The sequence below is a fragment of the Capricornis sumatraensis genome, chromosome 14, assembly GCF_032405125.1.
Source record: "Capricornis sumatraensis isolate serow.1 chromosome 14, serow.2, whole genome shotgun sequence".
In the NCBI taxonomy this organism is placed as follows: Eukaryota; Metazoa; Chordata; class Mammalia; order Artiodactyla; family Bovidae; genus Capricornis; species Capricornis sumatraensis.
This window is the reverse complement of record NC_091082.1, coordinates 10,704,335-10,731,110: the sequence shown is the minus strand read 5'-3', so window position 1 is coordinate 10,731,110 and position 26,776 is coordinate 10,704,335. Positions and strand designations below refer to the sequence as shown.

The window sequence follows — 26,776 nt, the reverse complement described above, 5'->3', positions numbered from 1 at the left end:
ACTTCTCCCGGTCTCCCGGGGGCAGTGCAGTCGATCATTAACTTTGGCACACAAAGGTTGTTCCCAGGGACCCCTCCCTGCTGTTGCTGTGCCCAGAGGCTCCTGAGTCCTGAGGAGAGGCAGCAGGAAGGGGCTGCACGTGTAGGTCCAATCACAGAGGAAATCCCGAGACTGAGAGCGAGGAATCTGCTTGGACCGGGCCCCGGGACGCAGGGCCCCCATGGAGCTAGAGAGTGATAGCAACTCCAGGTGGGAGGGAGGCTGGGGTCTCTGCAGGGGGAGACGCTCTGGGCCTGGTGTGAGGGGGAACCTTGAAAAGCCCTGAGCTCCAGGTGTGCAGAGATGGGGGGTGCTCTCCATGAGGCATGCTCTCAGGAGACCCCTAAACACTGGTCTGGACTCAGCCCAGCGGGGCCCACCCGCTCTGGGGAGACAGCCTCGGCCTCCTGAAGAAGCTCCAGGTCCCCAGCCCTCCTGTGCGTCCACCCAGCCCTTGCTCGGCACCATGCGGGGGTCCTGTAGGGATGAGTAAGGGGGAGAGGGGGGCTCGTGGATTCTGTAACCCCTCTGACAGCTCCTCTGACGCCTCCTGAGGGCTTCACAGAGTCTCCAGCCCAGGAATAAAGTGCTCTTCCGGGGAAGTGGGGAGGCTCTTGCATGGCCTCAGTGAGTCCCAACCTCGTGGTCCCCACAGAGCACCTCTGCCCCCGTGAGTCTCCCACTGACACCTGGGAACCAGCTAGCAGATCCAGCAGGCTCCTGCAGAGATCCGGGATGAGTCGTGGCGCCGTCTGTTTGTTCACCTGCTCCGGGCCCGAGGGCCAGAGGCCACGCAGGGGTGTGTCTTCTGGGCAGCCTCGGACCTCAGTGGAGGGAGTCTAGTCGGGGGAGGACAGAGCAAGCTGCCAGGAGCCTGGGAGAAACTTAGAGACAGCCACCCAGAGGAGGCCAAGATGCGAGTGTCCGCTCTACCCCCCATTATGACCTGTTCTGGGCGTCACTGCCGGGACTGCCTTGTCTGGAGGGGCACTGGGGGCGGGAGGGAGGTTACAAATGCTAGCTTGACAGTCAGACGTCTTGGGCTAAAGACCAGTCTACCACTTTCTACTTAAGCAGAAGTTATATAACCTTCCTGTGCCTCAGCCTCCTTGCCTACATAAAAATGGAGGTCATACAGTACCTTTCACGGGATTGTTGGGCACGTTAAACCTAAGGCTTTAACTTAGAATGCTGCCTGACCTGTTGCAAGTACTCCAAAATGTTGGCCCTTACGTGCTTGTTTGTGGCTCCTAGGAATGTGGGCTCCCCAAGGCTAGCACAGTGTCTACAGGGCCGCCATGCTCCCCAGCACCCCAACTGCAGGGGGTGCGTCTCTTGTTGTGTGGCTGTGCGATGGCCCCGAGTAGCTGACGGACAGGCGGTGGCGAGCAGGGGTTCCCGGGCGTTTATCACTGTAAGGCTGAGGTGACGCGCTCCCCCGCCCCACCCCGCGGGCACACACGTGTCTCACCGGCGCCCGTTTCCTCGACAGACGAGAAGGAGGAGAGCGTCCTGGGCAGCGTGCCCCTCCTGAGCTTCCGGGTGGCCGCGGTGCAGCCCTCGGACAACATCAGCCGGAAGCATACCTTTAAGGTCAGTGGGCCTTCCTCTCCCAGGCTGGGTGGGGGCTGGAGGCACTTCTCCTCGAGCACACGGAACGCAGCGGGGTCAGGAGCCGCCGCCTTCAGCAGTTCCGGATGGTGGTACTGGGGGAGCAGGCAGTGGCCCCAGGACTCAGTCCAGGCTGTTGCAAGGCTCACCCGAGGCTGGCCCCTGGTCTTCGCTCCCAGAGGAGCCTGTAGAGATGAGCTTCAGTGATACCAGTCTTTCCTGGGGGATGATTCATTCTGTGCTGAGTCCGCGGACCCTCTGCCCAGCGTCCTGGCACTGAGGAAACCCTTTGCCGCAGAGGCAGAAGCTGTGGGCCCCTGGGTTTTTAAGATCCGCTCTGGAAAGTCTTCCTCCCCACCTTTAGCCCAGGGAACTAGACCCGCAGGCTAGCTTAATTAAAGGGTCTCCGATGGCAGCTCCTATTCAGTGCCCAGCATGCTCCCACAGGCCCTCAATTTGTCATTGGTCCTCACTTCCCTCTTTCGCTTTGCCCTTCCACCCTGCCACCTGCTCCGTGTCCCCTTCACAGCCCTTGTCATGGCCCAGCGCCCTGCTATGTTTGTAACCTTGCAAAATGGCTTTTGTAGGCCTGTGTGTTTTAGATTCCATAAACAATGTGCTCTACCTGCAAACAAATCTTTGGAGAAAATTTAGGAATTGAGTTTCATGGTGGCTCAGACTGTAAAGAATCTGCCTGCAGTGCAGATCTAGGTTCAATCTCGGGGTCACGAAGATGCCCTGGAGAAGAGAATGGCAACCCACTCCAGTATCCTTGCCCGGACAATCCCATGGACAGGAGCCTGGCAGGCTACAGTCCATGGAGTCTCAAAGAGTCAGATACAACTGAGCAACTAACTGGGTGCAAGCGTACAAAGGGCACAGTAATTAAAAGCCACTAGCCTCATGGAGACACAATTTGAGAAGTAAGGGCCCAGGGAGACGGGCCTCACCTGCCTGCTCTGAGCAGTGAGCGAGCGTTGCTGCTCAGAACCCATGGGGGATCCACCCATCAAAGACAGGCCTGCAGCTGTCTCTTCCTGGGCCAGTGTTTTTCCACATTTAAAAATTCATGACCTGTTTGAAATGATAGAAAATTCCATGCCTTTTTTGGACTTTGTGATGCAAAGATCGTAGGTTCTTTTTCATTTCCCAAATATAAAATTATGATATCGACCATGCATTTTCTTCGTACAAAGCCCTCTCTCCCCTAGTTGAGAAATACTGGCCAAGACCCTGAAAACCCACAGGTTGCTCGAGGGCAGCGGACAAGTTCCTGGGGCCCCAGAGACTCTGGTCACCTGGCTCCAGAGAGGCGGGCAGATACACAGGTGCTGCTCCGGGGAATAACGATGGACTGTTTAGGCGCATAATTAGTTTCCAGTCTCCAAGGGTCCCTGCAGAATGGATAATCAATAAGAGTCTAGCTCCAGGGCACCAGATTTTAGCTGGGGAAATAGGAACAGGCTGTTTAACCAACAACAGTCCTGCTACACACAGACACGTACATACACCCACACAGTCAGACAGCCTGTCTCACCCTCCCCTGCAGACCTGTGCACACAGACACGCTCCAGCCAGGACCCCCGCTGGCAGTCGCCTTAGAGAACCATCCCTAGTGACTGCCACACCTGCTCCGCAAACCCGGACCTCCGCGCCCGTCAGCCCTCTCCTCCTTCCCTCGAGGAGCGCACTGCCTCTTTAAACCCGACTGGAGGGCTGTGCTCGGGGGCCCACAAAAGGTCCTGATTGTGGTCATTCAGTGGCCTCCCCAGGGAAGGGAGGGGCGAAGAGACAGATGGGAGGCTTGTCCCGCTGCAACCCGCAAGCGCCACCCTCAGATGGCCGGTAGTGAGGGACCGTCCCGCCCGTCCTGCGGCCGAATGCCTTGCCGTGCCCTGAGCCTCCCGGGGGGTCTCGGTGGGCTCCCCTGTTCTCCGGGCCCCTCTCGTATTTCCAGGCTGGTGCAGCTCCGCGTCAGTCATCCTGTCTTTTCCCGAGCCCTCTGCTTGCCCGTCACAGGCTGCTGTTCCTATGCCTTCGCTCTCTGCTTGTTTCCCCACGGGCGTGTTTTGTCCTCCAGCTTGACTGCCAGCTCTTCAGGTGGAGAGAGCGTGTCTTTGCCCTCCCTGGGACTGGTGTCCGGGGCAGAGCTCTGCACACACGGGGCGCTCCCTGGATGCGCGGCGGGTGAATTGTTTGCTGCCGCTCCCACCAGCCCAGGGCACACGGTCTCGTCCCCCAGTGTGGTTCTCCTCTGCGGAATCCCTGTGTCCTCCACCCCAGGGGCCTTACTCGGGGCCCTGCTGTAGTCTCAGCCCGCCGGATACCTCCTTACAGCCTCAGTGGCTCCACAGTCAGCAACCCCCTGCCCCTGCCTGCCTGCTGGGCAGCCCGGCGGGATGGTGGAGACTGGCAGGATCCAGAGGAAGGAGCCCCCTCTCTGTGCTGAGAGAAGCAGGAGGCTCCCCCACTGGGCAGAGGCTCCTAGGAAGGAAACCCTGTCCCGGGGAAGCTGCTGAGGGTGAGCGGAGCCTGGCTGAGGGAACTCCCGGAGGGTGTGGGCCCAGCGTTGCTGTTTAGGAGAGCCCTGGGGCTTGTCAGAACAGCCCTACCTTCTCTGCTCCCAAACCCCGGAGACCCAGGATTTTCACTCAAGGGGTCAGAGGCCAGTGTGCACTCTGGGCTCTCTCGTGATGAGTGGGATGCACAGAGCCGGCTGCTTTTTCTGAGAGATGGTGGCTCTCACCTGGGGAGTATTCTCAGCTCTCAGAATCGAGCTTGGGAGCGTCTTTTCCTCACGGACATACCCATGGGACAGCTGCCTCAGTGAAGACCAGAGCCACATGGCAAGGTGTTTGCAGTTGCTGAGCTGGGCAGGATCAGAGCTAGGATTAGCACTGGGCCGCCCTGCCCTCTCCCCTCCGCCGCCGAGGTTCTCCGGGTCTGAGCTCTCCACCACGGCTCCTGGTGGTGGCCTGGGCCTTGCTGGGTGCTGTGGTCCCAGTGGTGACACCGAGTAGGAGGGGTGGCCCCAGTAGCTCCCCATGCCCCCTGCTCCTCAACGTTCCTGCCACACCGTCTCTTGTCTCTGCCTCTGGTGTTCGATTGACCTGTTCTATGCTTCTCCTCCTTCTGGCCACGTGAGGACCCCTCCTCTGGACAGGAGCTCTCTTCGGGGTGCCCACCTGCCATGCCTGCTTGCGGCCGCCAACTAGGTAGCGTGCTCCGACTGTCTCTGCATGCCCCCGTGTGCCCATGCTGCTCCTGTGCCCAGGAGGGTGCCAGCTCCCCGGAGGCTGAGCTGGGGCTGGGATGGGCCATGCTTGGGGGTGGGAGGCATCTCTCCCAGGCGTGGGGGTGACTGACCTTCACATCAGAGACTGAATTTGGTGGGCGAAGCGGGCAAGGTAATTGTCCCTTCTGCTTATAACCGCCTCGGGTAGGGTAGGTAAACCTGCCTGGCTATTACTGGGCGGCCTGGTGGTGTCCCGAGGGCTAGCCACAGGCAGGCACGCGGAGGCCAGCCAGAGCCCTTGGGACTGCTGTGGTCTGCCTCTTCAGCTTGCCCTGAGCTCCAGCTGGAGCCAAGAGCTGCCGGTCGGGGGAGTGATCAGCCTGACCACCCCTCCTGCGGGCTGGGTGTCTTCTCCCCACAGGTGACTGTCTGCTGGGTGGACGAGGCTGGGGCCAGTTCCACGCACTGCCTCTCCCCACAGGCTGAGCACGCTGGAGTCCGCACCTACTTCTTCAGCGCCGAGAGCCCCGAGGAGCAGGAGGCCTGGATCCAGGCCATGGGGGAGGCCGCCCGAGTACAGATCCCCCCAGCCCAGAAGTCGGCGCCGCCCCAGGCTTCACGTCACAAGTGAGTGCAGAGTGGAGCAGGGTATGGGTAGTGCCATCAGAGAGAGAGCGGGGGTGAAGAGGGCCCTCCCACGTCATTGCTGAGCCCAGCACATGGGCTTGAATCCCGAGAAAACGTGAACAAGCTCCTTGCCTCCCGGGAGCATGCCTGCCTAAGTGACTTCAGAGCTGTAGTCTCTGTTTCCTTGGGCATCTCCTCCTCTTCTTTCTGAGCCAGTGGAGGCCAACAGAAAGGCCAGTTCCATCAGGGCCTGGCCAGGAACCATATAGGGTCATTGGCTCATTTTGTTCAGCACACCACCTTTGTGGGACTCAGGTTTGAAGCCCAGCTCGGCTACTTGCCCACTGTGTGACCTGAGTGTAAGTTACTTGGCCTCTGACCCTCAGAGACAGCCTTTATAATCCTACCTCTGAGTTGTTGTGAGGACAATATGGTGTATGTAAAATGCTTGACGTGCAGTAAGGGCTCAGTATGTGAGACACTTTATCCCATCATTACCCGGAGCCTCAGCCCCTGGCTCTGGTTGAACTTTGCTTCTGAAGTTAGATTTTAATAGGGACCCAGTAGAAACAGGTTTTACAGTATAGACTCTAAGACTTTATGCATGTCTTAGAATTGTTCACCAAGCGGTATCTCAGCAAGGATGCTTGACTGTTGAATTAGAGAAGGTATAAAGAGAACGTTGTCAGGAGAGTCCGTCCTTGCCTCTAGCAAGGAGTGAACTTCCAGGAGTTCACTTATTCTTTTCACGAATATTTACTGTAAATACCAACGTGTATAGGCTGCTAGGAAAACAAGGTAGGAAAAGTCTGACAAGCTCAAACCTCCTGAAGCTTATATTCTCAGAGAAAGTCCTGTGAGAAGCTTGTTCGAGAAAGGGGTTTCTGTGCCTGTGAAGTCTGAGGCAGCCACTCTGGCCCCTGGTGTGCCTGCCATGTTTGACCTCACACAGTCTTTACCCACTCTGCCACTGAGGAGCCCAAGACTCGTAGACATTAAATAACTTTCTCTAGGGGAGAAGGCTTGCCTGTCACAAGCCTCTGTAGCTGGGACATCAGCAGTTTCTACTCCATGTCATGTACACCAAGTGAGGCGGCTGGGTCCCGGACAGACTGCAGAGGAGACCCAGTCTAGGTGGGGTTGGTCTCGGCCATAGCTTGAGGGCTCGACTCCAGGTGGGTCAGCAGAAGGGAGTGGAGGGCGGCCCTTGGGGACGACGAGCAAACGTGCACAGGGGTCCTTGGATCGTGCTTTACAGTTGCCCAGACTGGAGCAGGGAGAGAAAGCGGTAGGTGGGATTTAGGAAGCAGAATGGAATACATTGGCCCCAGTTTCCATCGCTGCTTTCTTGCCTATCCTTTTCATTCCTTTTCTCCTTCTCACTTTCACCCACCTGAACTCCATGCTGGGCTGGGGTCACTTACAACACCGCCCTTGGCGTCCCACAGCCATGAGAAGCCAGACTCTGAGAACATCCCACCCGGCAAACACCACCATCCGCTCCCCCACAACAGCGTTCCCAAGCCTGAACCAGAGGCCAAGACTCGCGGTGAGGGTGACGGCCGAGGCTGCGAGAAGGCGGAGCGGAGGCCCGAGAGGCCCGACGCCAAGAGCGAGCCGCTGGCGAAAGCCAACGGTGTCCACGCCGGACCAGAACCCGCCTCAGAGCCGGGCAGCCCTTTCCCCGAGGGCCTGAGGGTCCCGGGAGGTGGGGAGCGGCCCGCCCAGCCCAACGGCTGGCAGTATAGCTCCCCTAGCCGGCCGGGGAGCACAGCCTTCCCGCCTCAGGACTCCGAGAGCGGGGGTCACCGGCGGAGCTTCCCGCCGCGCACCAACCCCGACAAAATCGCCCAGCGCAAGAGCTCCATGAACCAGCTTCAGCAGTGGGTGAACCTGCGCCGAGGGATCCCCCCTCCTGAAGACCTTCGGAGGTGCGGCCTGGGGCGGGTAGGGAGGGGTGCTGTTCCCGCTGGGGCTGGGGCACGATATGCAGGCAGCCTCCGCTTCCGGAAGCCAGGCTGGATGGGGAAACCTGCCTGCCCAAGTCCTTCCTGCCTCACGGTTGCCCCCTACCCCTGATGCTGTCTGCTGGCTTCCTTCAGAGAAAGGGGCAGAGCGCCCAGTGCCTCGCCCAGGAGAGTAAACAGAGGAAAGGCAAGTGAAGTCGCTCAGTCGTGTCCGACTCTTTGCAGACCCACGGACTGTAGCCCACCAGGCTCCTCTGTCCGTGGGGATTTCCAGGCAAGAGTATAGGAGTGGGTTGCCACTCCCTTCTCCAGGGGATCTTCCTGACCCAGGGATGGAACCCAGGTCTCCTGCTTTGCAGGCGGACTCTTTACCATCTGAGCCACAGGGAAGCCCCACAGGGCACTGGGTGGACGGAAAGATGTAGGCAGTCACAACGAGGGGCCTTTAAAGCGGTTCCAGCTAGACACCCATCCCTGCTTCCCAGTACAGCATCCAGTGTTTCCACCAGTGCGAGACCCACTAACTGCCAAGACAGCTCGCTTTGTGTTTGAGTGGCTCTAATTGTTTGAAAGCCATTATTTATAAACACTTTTTGGAAAAGAAAGATGTTGCCACTCATTGGCCCTAGTTCTACCCTCTAGACAAGTTTACTTCAGTTCAGTTGCTCAGTCATGTCCGACTCTGCAACCCCATGAATCGCAGCACACCAGGCCTCCCTGTCCATCACCAACTCCCGGAGTTCACCCAAACTCCTGTGCATTGAGTCGGTGATGCCATCCAGCCATCTCATCCTCTGTCGCCCCCTTCTCCTTCCGCCAATCCCTCCCAGCATCAGAGTCTTTTCCAATGAGTCAACTCTTCACATGAGGTGGCCAAAGTATTGGAGTTTCAGCCTCAGCATCAGTCCTTCCAATGAACACCCAGGACTGAGCTCCTTTAGGATGGACTGGTTGGGTCTCCTTGCAGTCCAAGGGACTCTCAAGAGTCTTCTGCAGCACCACAGTTCAAAAGCATTAGTTACTTCTGTTACTATCTATTACTAGATAATAGTGACTGGCTTTCATTTGAAGACATTTATAGGATATCTGATATTTGACTTTTTTGGATATTTGACATTTTGGATAGAAGACATTTATTTATTTTTTTTTTTATATCTTTAAATGTCTTTTGGATAGAAGACATTTATTGGATATTAGATATTTGGATATTTGAAGACCTTTATTGGACCTGAGTATGTTCACCAGGCAGGTGGGGTTAGCGCTCCTTCCCTGGGGCTCTGGGCAGCTCCAGGGGCTGCAGGTAACAGCTCACTGTGGTGATCTGCCCTGCCCTGGGGAGAGCACCTCGCTTGGGTTGAGTCCCAGGAACCGACTGGTTGAATCTTTGACAGGACCCTGAAATCAGGGAAGGCGCCCCCTTGTGTGTCCTCTGTTGCCCACCTCCAGGGGCCTGGTACACTCCACTTCTTTCTGCTCACAGCCTCTCTGGAAAGGATCTGAGAAATTGGTTCATGCTGAGATGGAGATGGCTGGAGGGCTTAAAGTTTCTCCTAGGGTATTTCATTTTAAAGAGACAAGGACGGAAGCTCTGAATAGTGAAATTTCTGGCCTCAGGGAGCTGGTTGAGGGGGGGAGTTTGAGGACTGGTCCTTCTTGCACCTCTGGAAACAAGCCTCTGTGCGTGGGCAGTGGACGCCTCTGTGTGCACGCAAGGTCAGCCTAGGGCACATCCACCTAGTCAGAACCCGCCCTAGGCTGGAGGACAGGGAGGGGCGGCTGGGGCACGGGCAGGTGGCCGGGAACATGCCCGTCTTGTCTGACTTCCTTACAGAGTCCTCTCTCTCTCTCAGTCCTTCTAGGTTCTACCCTGTGTCCCGTAGGGTCCCTGAGTATTACAGCCCCTACTCTTCCCAGTACCCTGATGATTACCAGTACTACCCCCCAGGGGTGCGGCCGGACAGCATCTGCTCGATGCCGGCCTATGACCGGATCAGCCCGCCCTGGGGCCTGGAGGACAAGCGGCACTCCTTCCGGAACGGAGGCGGCCCTGCCTTCCAGCTGCGCGAGTGGAAGGAGCCTGCTGGCCTTGGGCGGCCTGATGGCACCGTCTGGATCCCCAGCCCCTCCCGGCAGCCCGTCTTCTACGATGAGCTGGAGGCTGCCTCCGGCTCCCTGCGCCGCCTGTCCCTGCAGCCCCGCTCCCACTCCGTGCCCCGCTCGCCCGGCCAGGGCTCCTACAGCCGCAGCCGCCTGTACTCCCCCGCCCGCTCGCCCAGGGCCCACTTTGAGCGGCTGCCGCCTCGCAGCGAGGACATCTATGCTGACCCTGCCGCCTACGTGATGAGGCGATCCATCAGCTCCCCCAAGGTGAGCCCCCCGCCTTCCCCACCTTCCTCAGCCCCTGAGGTCCCCCGGAAGCCTGAGGCCGTCTGTCAAGAAGACATGGAGAGGCAGGGGGCGTCTGGGGCCTTTGGGTCCCTCAGCTGGCTCCACGGGACCAAAGGTGGCTCCTGGGGCGGGGGCCACTGGCCCCACGGTCCTGTCCGCAGAGGAGTTGCCTTGCCTCTGCACAGGAACACTGCTCTCTGTGCCCCTCCCCAGGCTGTGCCAGAGGCCCTGATGCTGTAAAAGAGGGCAGAGAGGCTCTGTTTGCTTCAGACCTCGAGGACCTGGACAGACCACTGCAAGCATATTGCAATGGGTGAACGCTGTCCATGTTAGTTTGAAACCTGCTCCAGGACAGGATACAGCATCCCTGACTGTGAGCTGCAGTTGGTGGGGAAGCTTATGTCCCAGCTGAAGCCTCACCTCTCCAATCCCCTTTCTCTTCCAGTATGATTACCTGGGAGACAGGCGGCCAGTCCCTGCAGGACTGTTCCCCTACAACTACCCACCATCCCCCACGGTCCACGATAAGATGGTACGTCCTTTCCTCCCACTCTGCTTCCCCTCAGGCCCTCTCCTCCCAGGGGAGGATGGATGCTCTGTGCCCGGTGCCTGGACCGTCTGGTCTTTGGCAGCCTCAGGATACCTCCTCCCTCCAGTCTGGACTCTAACGTCAGTACCGAGTGCGGTGCTAAGTACCCCTTCTCCGCGGTGACACAGGGCCGAGGAGCAGGGACAAACCCCAGAAACGTGAGCTGTCCCCATCCTCTGCGTCTCAGGACAGCCGCTGTCCAGTATGCAGAGGGGCCTGGCTTAGGCTGCGGGCTGGGAAGAAAACTTAGGCTTGCGCGCCCCAAACAGGCGAGACCATCTAGGTTTCTTCCTCCTAAGCGCACTTGCTTCGAGCTTGCCCTCACCTGGAATGTTACTTCGGGGGAAAGAGACGAGAGATAGGACTGGGGAAGAGTCCATACTGTGTCTTCTTGTACCTCCTCTCACCTTTCCCCTCGTGTCTCTTCCTGGAATTTGTTCTCCTGAGAATTTCGTCTCCCCTGGAGAACTTGATACAGATGTTCCACTTGGAGAGCTGGGAGAGCCTCTGGAAGCAACAGGCAGAGTCCCTGTCCCCAAGGGCCTGTGACTGACCCCCCCCCTTGACGAGTCTCCTCTGCGTATGTCCAAACTCTGTAGTCTTGACACAGAGCAAATGCACCCACCCAAAAACAGTGGGTTTCCCCAGAAAATGCAGAGCTGACAGAAAGTGCTGCCTGGGGGGCTCCTTGGTGCCTCCGTCTCCCAGGCGAGGGCCAGGCCGCGGAGGGTATCCCTCCTCTGCCCCTCTCCCTTCCCCAGACCCCGCAGGGCCAGGGAGGCCCCCTTTGTCACTGCCCAGCTAACCCTAACCGCTTTGCTTCCTTTTATTGTCTTCTGTGGTGTTCCTGTTGCTTGTGTTGCTGTTGGGCCTCGGGCTCCGGGTAGGATGAACTTTTAGACCTTCAGTTGCAAAGAAACCTAGAGTATTTGGATCAGCAGGTAGGCAGAGCTGGTGCCCCTCACCACCCCCTGCCCTTCCATCACGTCTGCCTGCTTCTCCTCGCCTCCTCATCTTCCATCCATTCAACAACCTTTGTTGACGCAACAAAGTGGCTTATATTTTGGTTTGCAGCTTCACACGCCTTCTCTGCAAAGCCCTTTAGGACAGCTGGGAGTTTCCTGGGGAAAGGAGAATAGTAAAGGGCCACATGAATAATTAATGTCACCATCTTATTTGTTCGGCCCAGATGGAAATGCCCCCAGGGAGCAGGCAGCAATTTGCATTTTTGCTGGAGAGGGTTGCGGAGATAGGGAGGAGAACTAAAACAGGAGTCTTGGCTAAAGCTAAACTAAATCCTAAAGCTAAGGATATAGTTCAGCTTGAATCTGGGAAGTCAGCCTGTCCTGTTCCGCAGTTCCGGGTTGTGGTTAAACCCCACAGTTTGTAAATGAAGGGCCACAGGCCTGCCCTCACGATCTCTTAGTTTATGTCCGTTCAGCATATTTGTTAACCCCTCTGCAAAGTTCTCCTCTATGCACAGCTTCCGTTTTCCGGAGAGTTCAGTGCGGTAGACAGAGGGAATATTAAGCAGCCCAGTGTTACAGAGGCGCATCCTGAAGAGGCAGTGAGTGTCCCCGTGTGATGGAAGCGGTCCACCACTGGGCTCTTGCCTTTGGCTGCCGTGCCTTTTGGGGCTAATGAGGCTGTGATACTGGGTTTAGATAGGTCAGGGGTCAATATGCTGGGCATTTGCAGGAGGATGTACTCATGTTCAGATCTGTACCCCCAAATCATGGGGGGGCTGAGTGTGCACCAGGTCCAGTTGGAGGTAGCCTAGGGTGGTGGAAAGAATAATGACGTAATAATAACAACGGCAGACTTACCATAATTGGATGCTTCCTCTGTGCCCCTTACTGTTTTAAGCACTTTACGGATCCTAACTCACTTAATCTTTAGAACAGCCCTGCAAGGTGGGTGTTGCTATTATCCCCATTTTGTACAGGATAGGATGAAACTAAGGGCTTCCCTGGTGGCTCAGTGGTAAAGAATCCACCTGCCGATGCAGGAGACGCAGGTTTGACCCCTGAGTCAGGAGGATCTCCTGGAGAAGGAAGTGGCAGCCCACTCCAGTACTCTTGCCTGGGAATCCTATGGACAGAGGAGCCTGGTGGGCTACAGTCCATGGGGTCACAAAGGAGTCGGACACACCTTGGCAACTAAAGAACAATAATGGTGAAACCAGAGTCCAAAGAGATCAAGTAACATGCCAAGGACACGCAGCCAGAGAGCAGCAGAGGCGGGATATGACGCTGAGCTTTTGACTCAGTTTACAGCTGAGGAGACATCCAACATGTGAAGAAGCTGGGGTCAAACCTCATCAGATTGACTGTGTGCTCTTAACGTTGCGGAGAGGACCACAAACACGGTATCAGAGGACGGGGCTGTACCTGCTGGTGGTTCTAGTCACAAGCCGTGTGACTTTATCTCTAAGGTCGCGGTGTCTCGGTGAGCTCAGCCTCATGGGAGACCTTGGGCGCTGGGAAACACGAAACACACACTTTAATCAGCGATGGCTCTCGGTCCCCAAGAACGTGGCATTTTAGTCCCAGAAGGAGCACGTGCTGTTGGCGCGGTGCGCATCCTAGGCTGTGTGCGGGTGGGTCTCTGATGCCCGCCAGAGCTCAGGGCTGGGAAGCACTGGCGGGAAGCAGGGTCTGCAGGGGTGTGGGCTGGTGAGCGGCAGGGCTCCTGGTCAGGCCTTCCTCCCTGCCGCCCATCCACACGGCTGGCTGTCCCGTGCAGTACAGGTGTCAGGACCCCTTCCGGGGGGCTTCTGCCCTCGCAGGAGGGCTGGGGGCTTCAGGAATAATGTTTCAGAGGAGCTCTTCCTAGATAAAGGATAATATTCTTAAAAGACAGTTTTCGATGATGAGAAGAGTCCAGAATATAGTCAGACACTACACTCTAGTTCCAACTGTGCCGTTTACAAGCACTTTCCTGAAACCTTGGAAATGTCACGTGGTCTCTCTGGGCCTTTGTTTTCTCAGTCATGGGATGGACTTTGTAGGACCCGCCCTTTATACCTCAGAGTTATTGGGAGAGCCAGGTGGGAAGGCGTATGAGAGCCCTCTGGCAGACACAGATGTGGGTAGTGATTGCTAATATGATGACTTTTTCATTTTCTTCCAAAAGTCAAAAATATTAACTTGACCACCCTTGACCCCGGTGCTGTGTATTACTATAAGGTACTGGGTTAGGCACTTTCTCGCCAGATTTCTCTAACGTTTTGGAGAGACAGACGGTGGCACACAGGGGCTCCCCTAGAGGCAAGGTCCACACGGGCTAAAGCATTCGGGGAGCCACAGCACGGCGGGGGTGCGTCAGGGCCAGACTGCCGCCGCTTCCTTTACTGTTTAAGATCCCTGGTTGGGGAAGGAGTGAGACCGGTGGGGGGCCAGCAAGAGCCTGGGGCTCGCCTGCCCTCTCAGCCTGATGTGCTGGCCGATATGCCTGTGCTGTACACATCCGCGTGTACCCCGCACGTGGGACACAGGCCCGCCGCGTAGGCGGCAGACGTAAACATGCACACGCCACCGACAGTCACACGCATACAACACGGGCACTCCCTGTCCACAGCAAACACAGTCTTATTCTCACACACACACATGTGCACAGGCTCTGAGAAGACAGGAATTGAGCTTAGAGCCTACAGAAAATGTGGTTGATGTCCTGCTGACTTTTAACCATTTAACAAATACTCAACTTCATATTATAGTTGTTCTTTTAGAAGCCTTTTAAATCACACTTTATATTATAGGAAAAAAACTCCCAAGTGGGCTAAAAAAGTAGAAAAATCAAATCCTAGGGAAGCCCTTTAACATGCGCTTGAGCCTATGCATGGAGCTGGAAGGGTGCCCCTTGCCTGCCTGCAGAGTACAGAAGCAAGGCCGCCTTTGGGCGGCCACCCAAACCAGGCAGGAGGGAAATATGTGTGGGTCCAACACAGACTGGGAAGCAAGGGTAAAAAATGTGGGGGTTCCCCGAATTGTGACCCCAGAAGATCTGCCCTAGGGCAGCTCTGCCCCTCCCCTGCCTCACGTCCCCTCCCCAGGAAGCTTTTCTGCACACGCCCGCTGGGTTCCGCCACCTTCCCCTGCAGATCAGCCGAGTCACAGGGACATAGCCAGGGACACGCCCCCACATGTCCACACTTGGCACTGCCACCCTGGAGCCAGGGGAGATGCCAGCCTTCCCGGTTGGTGTGCTTGGCCAGTGCACCCCCCACCCTCTCATTTCCCCTCACCCGTCCTCCCTCTCTTTCTCTTTCATTTGGGAAGTAGTTTTCCCCCTCCATGTTCCTGAAGATCTCTGAGCATAAAGAGTGCATGTTGGGAGAGCGGTGACACCTTCTCTGGTGTCTCTCTAACATGGCTTGCTTGCTTTGACCTCCTTATTTGCTCCCTGGCATCATCTCAGGTCGGCATGGATGCTATCAGCCCAGCTCTGGAAACAGAATTTTACAGTCCTCTCTACTCTAGAGCAGAGGTGGGCAGCACTCGGGGAGAGAGGCCTGTGCCTAACCGACGTGAAGGCCCATCCAAAGAGCAGGTCGCATTTTCTTTAAAGTTGTTCGCTTAGTTCCCATTTGGGGAGATCGGCCTTTCCCACTGCCCGCGTGGTCCTTGACCAAACCAGAGTGAGAAACGAGGGCTGGGCCGGGGGGCAAGGCCCGCAACGCTCAGGCACCCGGGGAGGTGTCCCTGGGCCCGGGCAAGGCCACGGCGACCTCCCGCCTGCCTGCCATGGCCTTTCCTCATGGGCAGCTTCAGTCTAGGTCCCGAACCAGAATTCACAGCGGGTGAGTGATGGGCGAGAGCAGAGAGGGTGCTGGAGGCCCCAGGAGGGTCCGCCCTCCGCTGTCTCCTGGAGCCCAGGCGGGCGTGGGGAAGACCCCCGCGTGGGACTGCATCTGAGCCGACCGTTCCTCCCTCTGCCGCAGATGAGTGAGAGCGAGGCTCTGATCAGTGTGGTGAACCGCATGGTGGAGAGCTCCTCCCCCAGCACCCAGCTCTTCATGCAAGTAAGGCCTCTGCCTGGCAGCACACTCTCGTCAGCGTCATTCCCGCCGCCCGTGCATGGTCGAGCCCGCTCCCCCGCCAGGCCTTACCCCTGGGCTCAGCCCGGCCCTCCTCCTTTCATTCCTGGGGTCGCCTCCATTCTTCATGTTCGTGGGTGAACGGGCTCATTCCCCAAACCATCAGCATAGCCAGCCCTGACATCTCATGCCGTGCGAGGGATCACGAAGGGTCGAGGACTTCTCTCGCGCGTTTGGTGTCTGCTTACCAGTCGCTGGGGTGGGGAGCATGGGGGTGTGGTGTGGAGCCGTCCGGTGACACTGTTGTGCAGAGGGGCTGTTTGCTGCATGTGGCACCAGTGGAAGGCGCGTTTGCCAGGCCGAGAGGCGCCTCCGGTTTAGGCCCAGTCCCTGGGACTGGCACGCCATCTACTAGGGCAGTCATTTTCAGATGCTTCTGATGCTCCTTCCTTCTCCCAGGTCTTAGCTGAGACTTAACTGTTGTTCCCATGGTTGTTACGCGTGAGCCGTTTGGGAGCTACCCGGCGCTGGAGCCCCTCCAGAACCACTGGGACGGGCTTCGGCCGGGCCGTCCCCTGCTCTCCAGCAGGCAGAGCGCCGCTCAGCTCGGGTTCTGGAGTGGATGCTGCCTGAGCTGGAAGGCTGTGGCCGGTGGCAGGAACAAGACAGGGCCGTCAGCTCTCCCGTGCCCGAACACCCTGCCTCTGCCGCGGTAACCGGTCTCCCGTTCCTGCAGGTCCCTCCGTACCCAGAAGTGTTCCAGGACAGCCTCCACACCTACAAGCTGAACGAGCAAGACACAGACGTAAGAGCAGCTTACTGTTCCCTCCGCCCCGCTGGCCCCACCGCAGACCCCTCGTTCTAGCTCTCCCCATGGGGGCTTTTCCTGCGCCCCCTCTCATCCCCTCTAGCCCCTCACACATCTGGTCGCTGTCCCGTCTCCCTGCAGAGACAGTGCTCTCTGTCCGAACCCCCTCAGCCGCTTCTCATCCTCACCATTCACCCTACCTGGCATCGTGGCTGTGTGTTTTCCCACTGAGTGTGAGGCCCTCTTGTCTATAGCAATGGCCCGTGCTTATTTCAGGCACGCAGACTTTGGTAGGAAGTAGCCCCAGGTGCCTGGAAAGAAGACTGAGGCCTGGTCCCTCCTCAGGGAGCTTCTGGGCAGCGGGAGGCCCAGTCTCAGCAGGCCTGTCCTGGGGCCTGCAGTAGGGCAGGGCTGGGCGCCATGCTAGCTGGTGGGCCCAGGACACGAGCAGGTGGCATATGAGCCAATCTTGAAGTGAAGGACCCAGGGCACAAGATAGATTGGACAGGATTCTTGGTCCATAGAAGGGAGCCAAGGGGGTGTTCGAGGAGTGGCGTGAACACAGGTGTGGACACGGGAAGGCACACGTCTCCCCAGGAAACAAGTTTGGCCTCTCCTGTCTCTTCCCGCTGGCTTTGCGTGGGTGGCGGGTCTGCCCAGCAGGCGGGGCACAGGCTCCGTGCAGGCCAGGACCAGACCTCAGAGGGACCCCAGCGTCAGCCGTCCGGAGACTCTGGAAGGAGGAGGGGAGGTCAGGGTCCCGTGGGCCTCGGGACCAGCGTACATTGTTCACTGGTTTTACTAAGATTTGTTTGGAAACTGGCGTACCCCTCCGATCCATACATACCTGGAGGCCTGGGAGGCGAGGCCGTGTTGTCTTCTCAGGCCCTTGTGAACTGGCACCTCCAAGAGGAGGGGCGAGCAGGAACTCGACATTCAGCTCTCAGCCCCCTCCCTGCTCAAGCTCACTCGCGTCCTCGGAGAATAAGTCCATCTCGTCCCCCAGCAGGTCTCTGGGGAGTGCCCCAAGGTGAAGACAACTCCCTGTTCCCAGGAGCCTCCAAGATTAGGGTGAAGGGCCAGGCTTCCTGGGCAGGGTGGTATCCAGAGGCCCAGTCCCGCTCATCCAGTCCCCAGATGCCTGTCAGGCCATGTCCTTGACTTCCTTCTCTCTCCCTCCCTTCCCCTTTGGGGACCCTAGAAGCTGCTGGGCAAGTTGTGTGAGCAGAACAAGGCGGTGCGGGAGCAGGAGCGGCTGGTGCAGCAGCTGCGAGCTGAGAAGGTGACAGCCGTGGGGTGGTCCTTGGCGGGCACACGGGGGCTGGCCCAGAGAAAGGGTAGGTGGCTCCTCCACCCTAACTCAGCTGGTGAAGCTTTGTCCCTCCCCAAACCTCTGTCCTGCCCTTACTCAGCCCTGCTGAAGCTCCTCTGGGGATCTTGGCCAGTGTGAGGGAACCTCCGCTAAGCTGCCTGGCTGAACCCCTGTGCTCCAGCCCTTGCTGCCGAAAGCCCCAGCGAGGAGTTAACAGGGCTCCTCATAGCATTCCCCTGCCTTTCTTCAGGAGAGTCTGGAAAGTGCCTTGATGGGGACCCACCAGGAACTGGAGATGTTTGGAAGCCAGCCCGCCTACCCAGAGAAACTGCTGCACAAGAAGGAGTCGCTGCAGAACCAGCTCATCAATATCCGGGTGGAGCTGTCTCAGGCGACCACGGTAACCCTGCTCGGGAGAGCCACCCCTCCCAGCCTGGGCTCCCTTAGTCCCGCTCTCCCCAAGGGCAAAAGCAAGCTCTCGGAGGGGCGTAAACAAAGCCCTTAACGCTGCCTTGCAAAATGGCAGCAAGCCTCCTCATCCCATCGAGTCTCCACCAGGGAGCTTGGCTTCTTTCCCACAAGCCACACCTGCACCAGGATTTGTTCATGACAAAGTGAAGTCGAGGGCCACTTCTTTCTTGGCTGCTTTAACAGCTTTGCTGGACACCCCTTCTCTCCCCTCTCTGGAGACCACGACATTGGCAACATGCCGCTCTGGCTACTTCCTAGTAGGCACCAGGCGGGCCCTCCAACACAGACAGCAGCAGCCAAAGCCCCGGAAAACTGAAGCCCAAAGGGAGGAAGGTGTCTGGCCTCCAGAGAGTGGACTCCTCTGGCTCTCCTTTAGTCTCTGTCACCCGACATGGGGAGAGCAGAAGGGGCGTAGGAGTGAGATCAGCTCCTTTCAGCCTATACGGAGAGGACCCTGTTTCCTCCCTGTTTGGGTGTGCAGCAGGCTGAGCAGTTGCACCTCCTCTGAGGCCAGGGTTTGGCTGTCATCGGACTGTCTCAGCCCTGTGCCTTCTCCCATCCCTCCGTGTCCTCTTCCCTGACCTGCCGGACCCCAGGTGCCCCAGCCCGAGGTAGAATGAGGAGGGGCGGTTTGGCACTTGTGGCTTCTCAGTGAGCCCTCCCTTTGCAGGCCCTGGGCAACAGCACCATGGAGTATGAGAGCCTGGAGGCAGAGGTCTCTGCCCTGCACGACGAGCTCTGGGAGCAGCTCAGCTTGGACCTCCAGGTGAAGGGGCTTCCGGGTAGGCGGGGCCCCTGTCCTCCTTTGGTCCAGGAGAGACCACAGTATCTTCCTTTCATGCTTTAGAGACTGCAGAGACTTAAAACTGGGAGGTGGTCCTGGAATGAAAGACAAGGTTCAGTTCAGTTCAATCACTCAGTTGTGTCCGACTCTTTGTGACCCCATGGACTGCAGTATGCTAGGCCTCCCAGTCCATCACCAACTCTTGGAGTTTACTCAAACTCATGTCCATCGAATCGGTGATGCCATCCAACCATCTCATCCTCTGTTGTCCCCTTCTCCTCCCGCCCTCAATCTTTCCCAGCATCGGGGTCTTTTCAGATGAGTCAGTTCTTCGCATCAGGTACAAAGTCTTGGAGTTCAGGGCCTCTTAAAACAGACTCTGAGTTTCGGGGTGAAGATAATGTGGGAATATTCTTTAGTTCTGTCAAATCATGAGGGACAAAGAGAAGTTGAAGTGTGGGAGACTTTAACAGACATACAGATGTAAACAATGGTGAGTTTTTAGATGAGAAAGAGGCCTTCCTTTCTGGGACGGGTCAGGAACGCCTGCTTGGAGGCAGGAGGATGGACACTCTGGGGGCATTGTCTTTTCCTCCCGCTGTCTTCTCTCTCCCCAGGCGCCACTCCTTTAGCTTGCTTTGGAAGCCCTGGCTCTCTGAGGCAGTTAACACCCTGCTTTCCCCCTTTTTCCTCCTGGTAACAAAGCTTACCACCCAACCTTGCAGCTGTCTAGGTGGGTGAGGTGAGGGCCAGAGGCCCCACGTGCCACCATGTCCTGTGGGGAAGGCCTCAGTCCAACATGCACATTTTGGGAGATAGGAGAGCATCGCGGTCAAGGCCCTGGCTCTTGAGACAAGTAGACCCAGATTCAGATGGTGGCCATGCTGCTTACTGACGGATGGTCTTGGGCGTGAGCCTCTCCACCTCTGAAGTGGGGACAACTGCTATCCTTGCCTCAGAGAGGTGCTGTGCAGCCGCAGTGAGTTCGTGTGTGCAAAGCACTCAGCACAGCCCCTAGGACTGGTAGGGGGTGCAGGGAATGCTAAATAAAGGGAGCTGTCGTTTTCCAAAGCGTGGACACTGTAACTGAGTAGAATTCGTGGTAATTAGGCAGAAGCTGGGTGCGGGCATTACAGAAGGGCTATTTGGCTGTGAAAGAAGACAGGGAACCCGAAGCTCTTGCCCCTGGAAAGCAGGCCACCACCAAGTGTCCACCTAAAGGGGCGGCCACTCCAAGACCACCCTGAGCGCCCCTGGGTGGGGGTGTCAGAGGAACAGGTTCTCGCTCTTGATTCTGAGGTCACAGGTTTACTTAAGAGGGCTCTTTGCTGTGATGACAGAGCCCTCTTCTTCTGCAGTTCTAGAAGCTGAAGAGACAGAAGCTGCCTGTGAGGAAGGCGTGTGCTGGAGGGATGTGTGTGTGCGCGTGAGCATGGGAATGCTCCCACTGGGACACTCCTGGGTAGCGACTTCCTTTGACCTGCTCTCTGGCCATTTCAGAATGAGGTGCTCAACCGGCAAATCCAGAAGGAGATCTGGAGGGTCCAGGATGTAATGGAGGGGCTGAGGAAGAATAACCCGTCCCGGGGCACAGACACGGCCAAGCACAGAGGTGGGTGCTCTCTCCAGCAGCCTCCTGGGCTCCTGGCCTCAGCAGAAAAAGCGTGTTTCTGGTCTCCATCCCGCAGCTGCCAACTTGTACCTCTGCAGGCCCTCACACTGTGCTCAGAGCCAGCCCGGGCCTTCTCAGGGCTCCAGAAACGTCCCCCACCCAGAACAAACCAGATACACCAAAGAGGCTGTTGCCTTGATCCTCTTGATTCCTCCCTGGAACAGGTCAAAGAGCACAGTGCTTTCCTGGCCCTCAGTTCAGTTCAGTCACTCAGTTGTGTCCAACTCTTTGCAACCCCATGAACTGCAGCAGGCCAGGCCTTCCTGTCCATCACCAACTCCCGGAGTTTACCCAAACTCGTGTCCATTGAGTTGGTGATGCCATCCAACCATCTCATCCTCTGTCGTCCCCTTCTCCTCCCGCCATCAATCTTTCCCAGCATCAGGGTCTTTTCATATGAGTCAGCTCTTCGCATCAGGTGGCCAAAGTACTGGAGCTTCAGCTTCAACATCAGTCCTTCCAATGAACACCCAGGACTGGTCTCCTTTAGGATGGACTGGTTGGATCTCCTTGCCGTCCAAGGGACTCTCAAGAGTCTTCTCCAACACCACCGTTCAAAAGCATCAGTTCTTCTGAGCTCAGCTTTCTTTATAGTCCAACTCTCACATCCATACATGACCGCTGGAAAAACCATAGCCCTGACTAGACGGACCTTTGACAAAGTAATGTCTCTGCTTTTGAATATGCTGTCTAGGTTGGGCATCGCTTTCCTTCCAAGGAGTGAGCGTCTTTTAATTTCATGGCTGCAGTCCCCATCTGCAGTGATTCTGGAGCCGTGGGCTAGCTGGTGATCCGAGACCACTAGCTTAGTATCTTTCTTCCTTCCGCCCAGGGACTTTGGTCCATGTCTCTGGACCCTTGGAGGCAGTGATGTCATTTCCGTCCATTATCTTTTCCTGCCCAGCTTGCCTCTCGACAGCCAGCCTGTGACCCAGCCCCAGTCCCTTCAGCAGGCCAGGTGGCCCTGACGCCCTAAACCAACCCCTGCCTTCCCACCACAGAGCCCGGCCACACTCCAGGCCACACCCCTGCCCCTGTCCTCACCTCTCTCCCCTTCTGCTTCCCCAAGGAGGACTTGGCCCCTCGGGCACTTACAGCTCCAACAGCCCCGCCAGCCCTCTGAGCTCCGCCAGCCTCACCAGCCCACTGAGCCCCTTCTCCCTGGTGTCTGGCTCTCAGGGGTCCCCCACCAAGCCTGGCTTCAGTGAGGTAAGCAGAGGTCGTGGGTAAGGTGGGCAGGGGAGGGAGGACCCAGTTCTCATTTGCTTGAAACTGTACAAATTCTGTGCTTATCTCCTCCCCAGAGGCCCCTAATGCTCTGTCTCTCTCGCTAAGATAGTCATTCTAACACCCAGTTTGTGAACTTTGCTCCAGATTTCTCCTTTACCTGTTCTTATCCCTAGCTGTCATTTTTAGTTGCCGTAGGTGGCAGTCTCCCTGAGCTCCACGATGGTTAGCAAAGATACCAAACACTTAATAGAAATTTAAATCTGGGATTGTTTCAGGACGGGAGAGCTGAGAGTCAGTGTGGGAAGCATTTTCTGGGTCAGTAAATCAGCAAGTCTTTTCTGAGACTGGGCAAGGGATAGTATGAGGCCCTCTCGGAAAGATGCCTGCGGGACTTTACCCCATTCACAGGGAACAGCCCCCCTCTGGAACGTGGTGGCGTGTGTCTCAATATTGAGCCACACTGTTCAGACCGCAGAAGCTCCAATGTTCCAAAGAGAAGGTGGAATCTAAACTGGGCCACGAAGCACTGGGGCAGGGAGAGGGACGGGCAGAAGGCCTTAGTCAGCAGAGATGGCAGAACAGAGGTAGAAGGGAGGATGCGCCCAGAGTGACGGGGGTGGTGATGAGGAGAGAGCTCTGAAGAACGCGCTGGGGCCTCAGTACAGGAGGGCATCACGGGCAGGCAGGGCTCGCCTGCAGGTGAGCCCACCCCGGCCCGGGTGGGAGTGAGAGGTCCCGGCCTGCCCCGGCCTGCCCCGGCTCGGGTGGGAGTGAGGGGGTCCCGGCCCGCCCCGGCCCGCCCCGGCCCGGGTGGGAGTGAGAGGTCCCGGCCTGCCCCGGCCTGCCCCGGCTCGGGTGGGAGTGAGGGGGTCCCGGCCTGCCCCGGCCCGGGTGGGAGTGAGGGGGTCCGCCCGCCCCGGCCCGCCCCGGCCCAGGTGGGAGTGAGGGGGTCCCGGCCCGCCCCGGCCCGGGTGGGAGTGAGGGGGTCCGCCCGCCCCGGCCCGCCCCGGCCCAGGTGGGAGTGAGGGGGTCCCGGCCCGCCCCGGCCCGGGTGGGAGTGAGGGGGTCCCGGCCCGCCCTGGCCCGGGTGGGAGTGAGGGGGTCCGCCCGCCCCGGCCCGCCCCGGCCTGGGTGGGAGTGAGGGGGTCCGCCCGCCCCGGCCCGCCCCGGCCCAGGTGGGAGTGAGGGGGTCCCGGCCCGCCCCGGCCCGGGTGGGAGTGAGGGGGTCCCGGCCCGCCCCGGCCCGGGTGGGAGTGAGGGGGTCCGCCCGCCCCGGCCCGGGTGGGAGTGAGGGGGTCCGCCCGCCCCGGCCCGCCCCGGCCTGGGTGGGAGTGAGGGGGTCCGCCCGCCCCGGCCCAGGTGGGAGTGAGGGGGTCCCGGCCCGCCCCGGCCCGGGTGGGAGTGAGGGGGTCCGCCCGCCCCGGCCCGCCCCGGCCTGGGTGGGAGTGAGGGGGTCCGCCCGCCCCGGCCCGCCCCGGCCCAGGTGGGAGTGAGGGGGTCCCGGCCCGCCCCGGCCCGGGTGGGAGTGAGGGGGTCCCGGCCCGCCCCGGCCCGGGTGGGAGTGAGGGGGTCCGCCCGCCCCGGCCCGGGTGGGAGTGAGGGGGTCCGCCCGCCCCGGCCCGCCCCGGCCCGGGTGGGAGTGAGAGGTCCCGGCCTGCCCCGGCCCGCCCCGGCCCGGGTGGGAGTGAGGGGGTCCCGGCCCGCCCCGGCCCAGGTGGGAGTGAGGGGGTCCGCCCGCCCCGGCCTGCCCCGGCCCAGGTGGGAGTGAGGGGGTCCCGGCCCGCCCCGGCCCGGGTGGGAGTGAGAGGTCCCGGCCTGCCCCGGCCCGCCCCGGCCCGGGTGGGAGTGAGGGGGTCCCGGCCCGCCCCGGCCCAGGTGGGAGTGAGGGGGTCCCGGCCCGCCCCGGCCCAGGTGGGAGTGAGGGGGTCCCGGCCCGCCCCGGCCCGGGTGGGAGTGAGGGTCCGCCCGCCCCGGCTCCCGCGGTGTGTCCGCCTCTGCTAACGTTCTCTTCTTCTGCTCTCACAGCCGCTGCTCTGCTCCTACTAACGCTCTGGCTTCTCTCTGCCTCAGGAGCCCGGCCCGCCGCGGCCCCCCCTCCCCAAAGCCTACGTCCCCCTGGAGTCTCCTCCCAGTGTGCCTGCACTCCCTAGCGAGAGCCGCTTCTGGCCGCTCCCCAACTCCCCTTCCTGGCACTGCGGTGGTGAGACAGCCAGGGGTCAGGTACCCGGCGCCCTCGGGCCCCGAGGGCAGGGATGGAGGGAGCGGCCTGCAGGAGACCAGGTCACTGACCCTGTTCCCGGGCTGACTTTCCCACAGCTCAGCGTTCCTGGCCTCTGTCCAGTCAGACTCTGGGATGAGCAGAGGGATGGCTGAGGCCCTCGTACTGGACCTCTTTCCCCTTTTGCTTCCTGTGGACAGTGGAAAACTGGTTGCTGCCCTGCCCCGTGGCAGCCCGTGGCTGTGGGTGGTGGGTTGGGGCCCGCTCCCTGCCAGCGTGACCGACGACGGAGACCCCGCGACGCCCCATCCCCACCAGCGCCGTTCTGGTCTCTTCCTGCCTTGCTCCACCTCAGCCCCCATCCCCCCACGCTCTCCCTCTTCCCTTGCCTGTGTCTCTGGGCCTCACCAGCCCCCAGAATGTAAGGATACACACACTTTCTCCCCTGTTCTGGCTCCTTTGTTCAGGAGAAATGTGAAGTTAGGCTTGGAAGAGGTTGTGTGCTGAGCAGAAAGAGTCGTAAAACAGGCTCAGCCATTTACTGGTAATATGCACAACCCTCGAGGGTCTGCCCGGTGCGCGGGGCAGGACAGGCATCGTTACCTCAGTTTTACAGACAAAAACAGGTGATAGGACTCACCCAAGCTCTCCAGTTGGACCAGAGCTAGTTTCTGACCTCTGGTCTAGTCACGCGGTTCTGGGAGTCCACAACCCCAATGCCCTTTTCCTTCGCACAAAACTCACCTGGTTTTCTTGTTGAAAACGCCGATAGAATCCGCAGAGATCTCTGGCTCTGTGGCCCCCTGCCCCAGTCGTTCCTCCTCTGGCTCACAGCAAGTCTGTGCATTCCATGTTTGCCATGAGGGAATCTCTCTGATGAGCCTCAACTGGGGGCCTCTTGGAGGCCCTGAGCCCTCTTTCCACAAGAGGGCCCCACATTGGCATGGAGGGGAGGCTCAAGCGCATCCTTGCCCGCTTGCCAGTGAGTGCACAGTCTCCCTGCTCCGTGTCTCTTTCAGAGGTTGGCACTCCAACCATCGCAAAACAGAGCATCACCACCAGGGCCCAGTTCTCCGAGGTTACTCTAGCACCGTCCGTCCATCCATCTTCTCATCCTTTCTCCCTAGCCCAAGGCAAGCTACGAGCAAAGCAAGAGAGACCCCCAGCAGACATCCCCCCTGGACACCTCTAGAGACATCAGCCTTGTGTCCACCAGGCAAGAGGCTGAGGCAGAGAAGCAGGCGGCTCTCAACAAAGGTACCCCCTGCCCCGCTGCCCCCTAGAAGCGAGGCTTCGCATCAGAGGGGAGCCCAGAGAGGTGCTCACTCACACCCAAGGAAGCGCTTCCTCACCTGGGCCTCCACCTCTGCAGCTGGCGGGACCACGCCCCTCTGAGAAGGGGCAGGACGAACCTCCCTGAGAAGGGGCAGGCTGAGCCCCTCCGAGGAGTGGGTGGGGCCGAGCCCCTCTGAGGAGCGGGCAGCCCTATGTCCCTCTTTGTGGGACCCACTGGCCACTGTGTCTCCCTACAGTGGGCATCGTACCCCCACGGACCAAGTCACCCACCGATGAAGAAGTGACTCCATCGAGGGTGGTGAGGAGGAGTGCCAACGGGCTCACCAATGGCCTCTCCTCCCGGGTGAGTGCACGCCCGCAGGCCCAGAGAGCTTGGCGGCCCAAGCTGGGCTGTGTGTCCGCCTGTCTGTCACAGTTCAGGAAGCCCGGAGCTAGAGGAGGAAGGTAGAACAAGACAGAAGAAGGGGAGTGGGGGAGTTCTTCAAGGAAACACGTCATGAGACGAGGAAGCTGTGCATAATCACGATTGAACAAAATTATTATAATGTGCTACTGATGAAACACAAACGCAAACGTCGATAGTCAGACGTACATGTGCTGGCCAGAGGCACTGTGTTAATTTCCTAGGAAGTTAGCAAAATGCCACGAATGTGGTGATTGAAAGCAGAAGTTATTCCCTCACCATTACAGAGGCAGGTGTCCAGAATCAAGGTGTCTGAAGGTGGGCTGTGTGTGCAGGCTGAGGAAACACCCATTCCGTGCTTCCCTCATGCCTTCTGGTTGTTGCGGGCAACATTTGGCTTGTAGACATGCCACCCCAATCTCTGCCCCACCTTCACATCTCCTTCTACTCTATGTGTTTTCTTTTTCCTGTTGCTTATAAAGGCACCCATTATTCAATTTAGAACACACCACAATTGAAAATGATCTCATCTTGGGCTCCGTAGCTTAATTACACCTGCAAAAACTCCATTTCCAGATAAGGTCACATGCACAGATACTGCGGTTAGGACTTAGATGTACCCTTCAGGGTTCACTATGTAACCCATTACAGGCAGGCTTCCCAGAGAAGGGAAATTTTAAGGGATCCAGGCAGATAAAAAGTCGGAGGGCAGGGGAGGGCACCAGTCCAAGCCCTGTCCTCCCCCCGCAGCAGGAGCGCCCCAAGAGCGCTGTGTTTCCTGGCGAGGGCAAGGCCAAAATGAGCGTGGAGGAGCAGATGGACCGTATGCGGCGGCGGCAGAGCGGCTCCACCAGGGACAAGCGGAGGAGTCTGCAGCTCCCAGCCAGCCCGGCCCCCGCCCCCGGTGCCCGGCCTGCCTACAAAGTGGTAACGTCCTCCCGGCCCCACAGACTCAGCCTGGTGTCCGCTAGCACTGCCCACCGCCAGGCATGGTCAGCCTGAGCCGGAGGGGCCTGAGGGAGGAGGAGGTGTCAGCAAGGAGGGGCCAGGACGGGCCCAAGCCAGGCAACTGGGAGACCTGGGGAAGC

General features: G+C 58.8%; 1 protein-coding gene across 4 annotated transcripts in view; it reads left to right on the top strand.

The window, feature by feature from the left end:
* PLEKHA6 (pleckstrin homology domain containing A6) overlaps window positions 1–26,776 on the top strand; it is a 59,888-nt gene that overhangs the window by 20,671 nt on the left and 12,441 nt on the right. For 2 of the 4 annotated variants that reach the window (XM_068985834.1, XM_068985833.1), the window contains exons 6-19: window positions 1,532–1,632; window positions 5,307–5,512; window positions 6,961–7,443; window positions 9,330–9,846; window positions 10,313–10,399; window positions 16,231–16,299; window positions 17,504–17,584; window positions 17,865–18,014; window positions 18,756–18,851; window positions 20,370–20,481; window positions 21,611–21,750; window positions 25,117–25,246; window positions 25,522–25,628; window positions 26,439–26,615. In XM_068985834.1, the coding sequence (XP_068841935.1) occupies window positions 1,532–1,632; window positions 5,307–5,512; window positions 6,961–7,443; window positions 9,330–9,846; window positions 10,313–10,399; window positions 16,231–16,299; window positions 17,504–17,584; window positions 17,865–18,014; window positions 18,756–18,851; window positions 20,370–20,481; window positions 21,611–21,750; window positions 25,117–25,246; window positions 25,522–25,628; window positions 26,439–26,615 (2,456 nt within the window). Of the gene's footprint in view, window positions 1–1,531; window positions 1,633–4,753; window positions 4,866–5,306; window positions 5,513–6,960; window positions 7,444–9,329; window positions 9,847–10,312; window positions 10,400–16,230; window positions 16,300–17,503; window positions 17,585–17,864; window positions 18,015–18,755; window positions 18,852–20,369; window positions 20,482–21,610; window positions 21,751–25,116; window positions 25,247–25,521; window positions 25,629–26,438; window positions 26,616–26,776 lie in introns of those variants that run through there. The other 2 variants (XM_068985836.1, XM_068985835.1) reach the window with 2 other exon arrangements.